Raw genomic sequence first — 9770 nt, forward strand, 5'->3', positions numbered from 1 at the left:
TTAAGTGGAATGATTTCTGACCTTTTGGTGTTTACTGGAGGAGTCCAGGGGCAATAGTCATCAGATAATACATGGCAAACGGTTGGCTCCAGCCCTGGCCCAGCAAAGGGACTCTGGTTAGGCTAATGTAAACAAATGCCATGACTCACATCTTGAGAACTGAAAAACTAAAGTATAGTCAGGATGTCAAGAGAATAGAGAAATATTTATTAGCCACAGCAAGCAAGGAAAACACAGGATTTATTGCCAAAGCAATGCTTGTCTTACTTAATGACTAACAGAAATACCAGGTTCCTGCGTGACATGAGCATGGGACCTGACCCAGGCTTGCAATTATAACTCTGTAGTATAGCTAACTATTGACAGGATGTTCCATCCCTTATCTGTCATGATCGTGGAAGCACCAACACTTCTCTTGATGTGATAAAGGTCAACCACTAGGCATCTAAGTTTTGCTTTAAAGAGTTATGGTTTAGAATTCAGTGGAAGTCAGTGCAGTGGGCCATGTAGGAAGAAATCTCTTCCATGACTAGACTGTAGAGATTACCCTTGAATACTTCATTGACTACTGTGGCTTGGTGTACAGATGCCATATTTTTCTCTTTTGGGGATATATATATATATATATATATATATATATATATATATAGAGAGAGAGAGAGAGAGAGAGAGTCTTTAAAAGGTGGGATGTTTAAAATGGAGTTTAAAAACATTGATGTGTAATACAATAGAGTACTGTTGAAAGATACTGAAGGCACTCTTGGATTGATAAGATACCTACTGAGTGCACCATATGACAGGACCTGTCTTAGGCACCAAGGATAATACATCACAGAGCAAGCTGCAGGACTGATGGCTTTCATTAACCCAAGTGAGAGACAGAAGCAGGAAGGACAGCTTTGGGAAGCGCATTAAGGTTAGAAATGACCAGGCGTTACATTGTTACATTGGAGGCTGTAAGAAATGGCCAGGTGTTACATTGTTACATTGGACTTGGGTGCTGTAGGCTGAGGAAGCACTAAAGGCAGTGGGTGTGGTGCAGGGCAGAGGACTGGAACTGACTTCTGAGATACTTGGGCTCCTTGGTCTTTAGCGTTTAGATGCAGTTGGCATTCCCATCTCCCATAATCTTCAGATGCCGATTTTCTCAGGCTCCTTTTTCCCTTGTGGTAGAGGGAACTTGGTCTTCTTTGGTCTTCTTGTCTTTCACTCTAAATTCTTGTGTTCTTCTCCTCATCTTTGGTTTTTATCCTCTTGTCTGTAGTCATCTTGTGATTTTTGGTACAAACCCACATGAAAATCAAGAAGCCTGTCTCTAAGACAACCATTGGCAGGTCAGGAAAGAACTGGGAATGCAGGGGAGCAAGCTCAGGCTTAGGCACGAAGGCAAACAGCAGGCGCTAACACTGCCCTTCCATCAAATCCTTGTAAAATTGTTTGTCAAACTTCATTAAAAGAGCCTTTACTGGGAAAGCAGGTATATACCAGGAAGCAAGTGTCATTATTTAAACCTTCCCCTGTTTGTTCCTCTTTTCCAGTCTCACTGGATGCCCATTAAATGTGTATATATCTAACTTTCAAATTTCAAATGGCATTTTAAAGACAGATTTACTGTTCAGATTGAATTTTATTGTATTGTAATTATGGGTTTTTCTTTTCTTTTCAGGGAGATGTAATAAACATTCTGCTTGGGTCCAAGACAAACCAATCAGGATAATCCATCATTTGGATTTTGTTGCATTTTGTTCTTGTTTTAGGAAAAGGGAATAACATTATATACCATAAGATTTTTAATTTTAAAAGAGCAATATGGGGTCTATACCTTTCATTTAAATTAAATTAGCTTCTATTTCAGAAATGTGATTAGTTTATAATATAAAATAAGCTTAAGGTTTTTGTTAGGATTTTTTTAATTTTCTAAAGATATTTCTGCTACACTTCTTGGTCATATTTGAAGTATCTACTAGCAAATACATATACCTGTAAAATGTCTAAAAGCTTAAAAAGTGATTTCTTTAAAAAAACTTAGCTATTTTTAGAATTACTTAATCTTCAGTCATTAGCAGATAAAATTCCAGCAACTACCAAACCTGCTTCCCAAGCTCTGCTTTTGGGATTTACAGCCGCACGGCCACTTTGATGAGCACGGTGAGTTTTCACACCTGACTTGGAACATCATTGCTGTCCTCCTAAATTCGAGCCCTGAAACTAGAGAGCTTTGTCAGACCACTTGACAAGCTAGGGGATGAAACAGAAAATATCAGCATCCCATTGTCCAGCTCGCCAGCATCCTACTCCCTCGTCAGAGGGGAGCACTCATCTGAAATATGTCTTTACCTTCCTCTGAAAGCCCTGAATCATCTGCTGTGAAGTTTCAGCCCAGACTTGCATTGTCTCTGCAAGAAAACAGAAGGTCTCTGACGTCAGGGAGTTTTCTAGGAAGGTCTAGAGAGAGATTAGGTAGAAAGGGTAGAGAACCCCCCAGACCCATCCACTGACACAGACTTCACAGACTGTCAAGAGGTGGTCCATGTGGGTCCTTAACAAGTAAGTATTTGGGTATTAACTGAGGCCAGAGGGCATGGCAGCCTGCTCTGTAAAGTGTTGTGAGTGGAGAAAGGAGACGAGGTTTGTGAAGCTCACAGAGGCTCTAGAGGTTGTGAATGTCTATGCTGGGGATAAGAGTCCATAACAGTGAGAAGTAATGACGATAAGCAACCATTGCCTCGCCATCTCCAGAGTTTGGCAACCATGCATTAAAAGCAAGGAAATTTTTAGGTGGCTCTTGAGTTTAGGTCAGGTCATAAAAATTAGATGGTTTTCTGCTGGTCTAAGTCATTGTGGCTGTCTTTCTGGAAGATTAAACTGTGTTACTTTTTGAGTAAGAAAAAAAATAAAAACTTGATTTAGTTGAAACAATATATTCCTTTTTATTGTAATGTTTGTTAAAAATTTATATTTTTTCTCTTGTTTAATAAAATCTGGCTGAAAAATAAAGACATCATTTTGGACATTGGAGAACTGACCTAAGGAACCGGACCTCCTCTGCTTCACTCTCTCTATCCTGTGGGCGGAAATGATGCTCTCACATCTGTAGATTAGGGGTGACTTTTGACTTTCCTTTGTATTAGGGAATGTCTTCACCTGTTTTCTAGGCCAGCTTCACTTCCTTGTAGTAGACGCCATCACATGAGAATTGTGCCCGTGTACTCGTCTTTTCCTCTTTAATGCACATGTGTGTGCGGCTGGGAACAGAGAGGGTGATGGCCGTGCTAACCTTAGCACTGGTACTCACCACTTAGGCTGGTCGTTTTCCATGAGGCAGCTCTCATGCAGACCCTACGGTTATCTGAGTCTACTGTTAAGCTAGCTGCGCTTCCTGCTGATCTAGGAAAGGGCAATTGTATGCCCAGCTGTATGGCCGTGCATCCGGTTTAATGTTCATTGCTTCGCTTCTAAGCAATCACTTAAAGTTACAAATGAGAAAATAGAACACTTAGTATTTGCCACTTTGTCCCAGGAGTTTATTTGAAAGAAAATCTTGAATTTTACAGTAAATCTGTTCAGTTCTCAATATGCTAGTAATCAGACTGAAGTTCTTTATTGTACATAAAACACATTCATATCCATCATCTCAGCTTATTATCTTAACAAATTTGAAATTAGTAGAGCACATTGTTATAATCCAAGTATCTGTTTCCCAGAAGACTGTTTGAGGCTTGAAGACAGAAGACAGTAAACCAGACCATTCACTGGTAACTTGAAATGATTGAACTCAGACAGGTTTGCTTGTCTTTGTTTTGGTTTAGTTTGTGGTTCTGAGCAGCCATTGTGATGAGCAAATATATGTATGGTGGGGTATGAGGGGGGGGCAGAATGGTTCATCTCCTGTGGAGAGAAGCAGATCCAAGGAGGGGAAGGCAGAGAGGAGTGGCCACGGTGACCTTAGGTCCTGGACTGCTGCCAAGGGCCATGGTCTGGGTCCGTGTCCCGACCACAGCCAGGGTCTTCAATGTCTGATGTGCACGGCTCTGCTTACCACTGAAGGCAGTGCAGAGGACCAGAGTCTGGCCTGACACCTGAGGCCATGTTGGTACCTGAGGATCATGCTGTCGCCAGCACCACACAGATTGAGTTGGCCTACACTGGCGCCTGGGGCTGGGGGGGGGGGGGTCATGTCTGGGTCTGTTCTCCCACTGCAGACAGGGTCTGTGTTGAGGTCTGTGCCTCCTGGTACCATCAATGGCTGTGCGACTGCATAGGGTTTAGGAGGCCCTCTGGGGCCATACTGGAGTCTAGGAATCATGCTGTGACTGGTACCCTGCCAATCTACCTGGGGCCAGGGTGACACCTAGGCCCAAGCTGCTGTTGCTGGCCATATCTGAGGTGGTCAAGCTGTAGCTGGGGTCTGTGTTGACGTCTGTTTCCCGAGTTACCACGGGGGCCCATGTGAACTATGTGTTGAGATATGTGGGCTGTGCTGAGCTGACTCCACCCTGGCCCTAGGATAACAGACAGTGACCACATCACACAAGAGTGAGTCCACCCCTAATAGGAGAGCTGCCCCCCCCAACTTGGGAGAGCTGGCTCTGACCCCCACCTGAGGGGGGTAGTCCCAGCAGCCCAGTCAGACCAACTCAGCTGCCTCCCAGACAGACATCCAGGGCCTTGAGTTGGCATTCCCCATCACCTAGCCCATATGTGACCTGCTGGAGTGTGTGAAAGAACTGGTCTGTGGAACCATAGCCACAGCACCTCCATGACGTGGGGCAAGAGCAGGATATCCCACAGGAACCAGTATGGATGGTGTACTAGAAGCCAGCGGCCCTGTACCTGATCAACAACACCTAAAACAAGAGACATTTGTAAGTAAAGCTGTTTGGACAAAGGGTCTACTACATGATACACAGCAGCTCCCAGTGCCATCAAGACAAATGAAGGGGTGATGGAGAGGCAGGAAAGATGGAGAAGTGGACTGGTTTTTTTGTTTGCTTTCTTTTTGTTAGTTAGTTTGTGTAAAGGGAAGCCACTCTTTGTTTCCTGTCTGCCCTGACCTGAATAATCACTCAGAAACTGTATCAATTACAACACTGTTTGGCTGATGACTCAGGCATAGTTCTAGCTGGCTCTTACATCTTAAATTAAATGCTTACTATTAATCAGTGTGTTGCCACAAGGCAGTGGCTTATGTGGTAAGGTTATGGTATCTTTCTCCTTCAGCAGCTACAAGGTGTCTGCCTGACTCTGCCTTCTTTCTCCTTGCATTCAATTGAGTTTTTCCACCTACATATATTCTGCCCTGCCATAGGCCAAAGGAGCGTCTTTATTAACCAATAGTAATAAAACATATTCATAGCATACAGAGGGGAATCCCACATCAAGTTTGTTTATCTTTTTTATTTTAAATTAATATTTTTATCTTATTTTTTATTTTTCCCTTGGTAGGTGGACACTACAAGGGTGAAGGGTAGATATGGAGGGACTGGGAAATGAGTGGGGTTGGGGTACATGATGTGAAATTCCCAAAGAAACAATATAAAATGCATTTAAAAAGAGAAAAGAAAACTTCATTCAACTAGTGATATGCAGAAGCATTCAGAGCTGGTGGAGCTAGAAGCCCTGTACTGATAATAGAAGGATCTTGACACAGAAAGGTATTGCAGTCATATCTAGGGGAGGGAAAGCAAATTATTCTGACATTAACGAGGTTCATACACGTTTAGTGTGACCTGGATCAGAAAATATTTGAAATATTGTTGTAGAATATTATTTTAATTATGTAAAGATGTGTTACATTTGTTTATACTGCATTTATTTAGCGATTTAAAGATGTATATGTAATTATATAAAGATGTGTTGCATCTGTTTTACCTTGCCTAAGGCACCTGATTGGTCTAATAAAAAGCTGGATAGTCAATAGCGAGGCAGGAGAGGGATAGGCAGGGCTGCCAGGAAGAGAGAATAAATGGGAGGAGAAATCTAGGGTCAGAAGAAAGAATGGAAGAAAGAGTGAAGGAGGAGAGAATGAGGAACACGCCCAGGGCAAGAAGCCAGGCAGTTGCCAGACAGACAGACATAGAGACGCAGTGAAAATAAGAATACAGAAAGAAAAGGTAAAAAGTCCCGAGGCAAAATGTAGATGAAGAGAAACAGGTTAATAAATTAAAAGACCTAAGCTAAAGTCAAGCATTCAAAGCTAATAATTCTCCATGTCAGGATTGGGAGCTGGTTGGTGACCCAAAAGTAAAACCCTGCTACCAAATATAGAAAATAATGTTATATTTCTTAGATAACTAAGTTTCTTCTTAAAATTTTTTGTTGTTGTTGTTTTTTGGTTTTTCAAGACAGGGTTTCTCTATGGTTTTGGAGCCTGCCCTGGAACTAGCTCTTGTAGACCAAGCTGGTCTCGAACTCACAGAGATCTGCCTGCCTCTGCCTCCCAAGTGCTGGGATTAAAGGCGTGCACCACCACCGCCCGGCTTAAGATTTTTTTTTTTTGCATTTGTTTTTGTTTTGTGATGTGCAGTGGGTAGGGTACTTTATGTGAAGACGAGAGGACAGCTTATCCAAGTTAGTTCTTTTCTTTCATGGGTAGATAACTGTATTTCTAAACTGGAATTCATTCCTGCTATGGTAAAACTTGGCAAGATCAGTTGCGTAGTGCTTCCTTCCCTGCTAGACTGTAAGCTTCTTGAAGAGAAGGACTGTGTGCTGGGCTCACCACGCTACCCTTTTCATTGGGAATATGAGAAATATCTTTTGAATACAAGGATGGAGAAATATAACTTCCTTCTTGCAGATCCTTATCACAATACAGTTCAAAAGCTTGAATTTCCTCAGAATCCTAAGAAAATACTTTAGGATTAGAGTTGATAAAACATTTGACTGTACAATTTATAGAGAACATAGAGTCATTCTGGAACGTTCATGAGCATAGCGGCAGCTTTCTTCCATTTTATTATAAGAAAATCCACTTCCCCTTTCAATAAAAAGTAGTAACAAAGCCGGGCGGTGGTGGCACACACCTTTAATCCCAGCACTCGGGAGGCAGAGGCAGGCAGATCTCTGTGAGTTCAAGGCCAGCCTGGTCTACAAGAGCTAGTTCCAGGACAGGAACCAAAAAAGCTACGGAGAAACCCTGTCTCGAAAAATCAAAAAAAAAAAAAAAAGTAATAACAAATCCATGGTCACTTTTTGGGGGGTTGTTTTCTTTCTTTCTTTTTTTATTTGATGAAGATTGCCATTACTTTGTGTGATTGTGTTCCCACCAGCAGCTGGAGAAACAAGGTTTATCTAATGTAATATATCTAATTTACATTAATGCAATGTAAATCCAAGGAGAAGGATGCAAGACTCATTCTGATCACTCAGAGCCTGGTCTCCTGAGAACATCTTTACCCTTTGTGCTATGATGTACTTGCTCCTGCAGGAGATGCATGCTCTCCTGGTGACCTCAGTGACTTCTCCCTGTAACATTTAGGCCTTGCGATCTGTTTGTTCAGGTCTTTGTTTCAAGTTTCCTCGAAACTTGTAGACCGTTTACTAGCATATTAGCTTTTATGTGGCAAACTTATTGGGTAGTAAAACTGAAAGGTTGACATTTGTATGAGACCAGTTTCTAGACTGAACAGAAAATGCAGTATGTCCACTAAACCTGAAATTTAAGACATTGTTATGAATCTTAGAAAAATGACCATTTCCTTTTTAAAATTGGAAAAAAAATGTTACAATAAGGCCACTTGTTTGTTTCCCAACTGCTCAGCCCCAAAATAATCTCACAGAAACCATATTGTTTGCAATACTGTTTAGCCAATAGCCTAAGCATATTTCTGGCTAACGCATGTCCTAAACTAATCCATTTCTATTAAACTGTGTATTGCCATGTGGCTGTGGCTTACTGCCTAAAGTTCTGGCGTCCGTCTCTGGTGGGGCTATGTGGCTTCTCTCTGACTCTGCCTCCTTTTTCCCAGAGTTCAGTTTAGTTTTCCCCACCTAGCTCTGTTCTCCTATAGCTCTGCTATAGGCCCAAAGCATTTCCTTTATTAACCAATGGTATTCACAGCATACAGAGGGGAATCCCACATCACCTTCCCTTTTTTTGTCTAAATAAAAAGGAAAGTTTTAACTTTAACAGCAAAATTACATATAACAAAACATATATCAAGTAAGAATTACGGTTACAATATTTATATCTACTTTATCTTTTATCATAACTAAGGAACACTATAACCATAAAATTTTCAACTCTATTAAAGACTCCAGAAGGATATAATATTGCCTAAGTAAACAGGAAGTACATTGTAAGCAACTTCCAAAACTCTAGAATTTACAGAGACATCTCGCTGCCTGGACAGTCACCCAAAGTTCTTCTGTACTGTTGGAGCATCCATATTCAGCCTACAGGCCCATATACATCAGACTTTTCCATGAAGCAGGAAATTTCAAAGGCAGTTCTGCCTATATTGTCAGTTTGTCAGTCATTTTCTTCTGTGTCCTGCAGAATGTCTAGAAGATTCAGGAACCCCGAAGGATCGTCTCACCTTTGGGCAAGCTCAACAGTCATATCTCTGCAGGTACTGCATGTCCAGTTCATCAAGCAGTCCAGGAAAAAGCAGTTTCTTGCCCAAATGGCTAACCAACTCCATAAGGAGCCTCTTCGATGCCCATCATCCTCTTGAAGCAGCTTGCTGCTTTCAGGAGCTGACGTGTCTCACAGTCATGAAAAGTCCTAAGTTCTTAAAAACATTTTAAATGCCATATTCTGAAGGTCTTTGAAAGATTTGAAGAATACCTAAATGAAATATATTTCATATATCTAGAAAACCTAATTAACATGACTACAAGTTTGACTACTATTAAGATGATTATACATTACATTTTTAAATGAGCTTATAAACACAGTATCTTAATCAAGATCAGAAATACATATACACAGTATAACAAAATTGACCTTAACTTTGTGTCAATAAACCAAAATCCATACCAATGCAAATCTCTATAGCATAGCTCCCTTTAAATGTAAATAAACATTTATAAACAACATTTGAGAGTTTGGGCGTAGTTCTCTTGACTACTGCCTGCTGATTGGAGATGCTATTAATCAGGTCTTTCATGGTATATCCGGTGTGCTAGGTTCATCTCAGTCAGCAGTTGGGTGAAGTAATTTTTGGGGGAGTATTCATGGCAACCTTTCAGTGGGTTTTGGTCCATCAAATCATATCAGTTTGGAAGGATTCCACAGGTTCTCATCCTCTGTGGAAACAAAAGAAAAACCCCTTTTCCAAAGTAACACATCCTTAGACCCATATTTGGAAGTCATGATACCTTTATAATATACATGCTGGTTTAGCTTAACAGCCCATATAATGAAATGTCTCTCTGTACTTAGCTCGTTCACAGTCAAAAAATTCAAAGAAAACACAATAATATATATATAATTCAGACTCTCTGTGAATTTTTCATCTTTATGTGGCTTATTCTTTGTTTATTCCTTTTAATCTATAACTTTCTATACTCTGTCTCTTTAAAGACTTCCTTTTTTAAAAAAAAATCTACTTTTTATAACTGTGTATATTCTTTTTCTTCTCTCTCCCAAGCCTTCGTACATTTATCCAACACTGTGACTCATTTAGAGGTCTTTTATGTCTGAATCTGTCCTATTGTGTATCTGAAATTCTTTTCTGTCTTGAAGAGATTTAAAATGGTATGCAGGTTGGGTGCAGCAGCTCTGGATACTGGCTCCACCTCTCTCCACTCTTAAAATGGTGGCG

The 9770-nt window shown here is 40.8% G+C and overlaps 1 protein-coding gene across 2 annotated transcripts in view; it reads left to right on the plus strand.

Annotated features, from left to right (window-relative positions):
* The window catches only part of Dnai4 (dynein axonemal intermediate chain 4), a 73156-nt gene extending 70169 nt beyond the window's left edge, over positions 1 to 2987 (plus strand). For both annotated transcript variants that reach the window (XM_057785099.1, XM_057785100.1), the window contains one exon: positions 1667 to 2987. In XM_057785099.1, the coding sequence (XP_057641082.1) occupies positions 1667 to 1717 (51 nt within the window). In that variant the 3' untranslated portion in view covers positions 1718 to 2987. The remainder of the gene's footprint in view (positions 1 to 1666) is intronic.
* Positions 2988 to 9770: the final 6783 nt, after the last annotated feature.

The sequence above is a fragment of the Chionomys nivalis genome, chromosome 11 (genome assembly GCF_950005125.1).
Source record: "Chionomys nivalis chromosome 11, mChiNiv1.1, whole genome shotgun sequence".
Taxonomy (NCBI): domain Eukaryota; kingdom Metazoa; phylum Chordata; class Mammalia; order Rodentia; family Cricetidae; genus Chionomys; species Chionomys nivalis.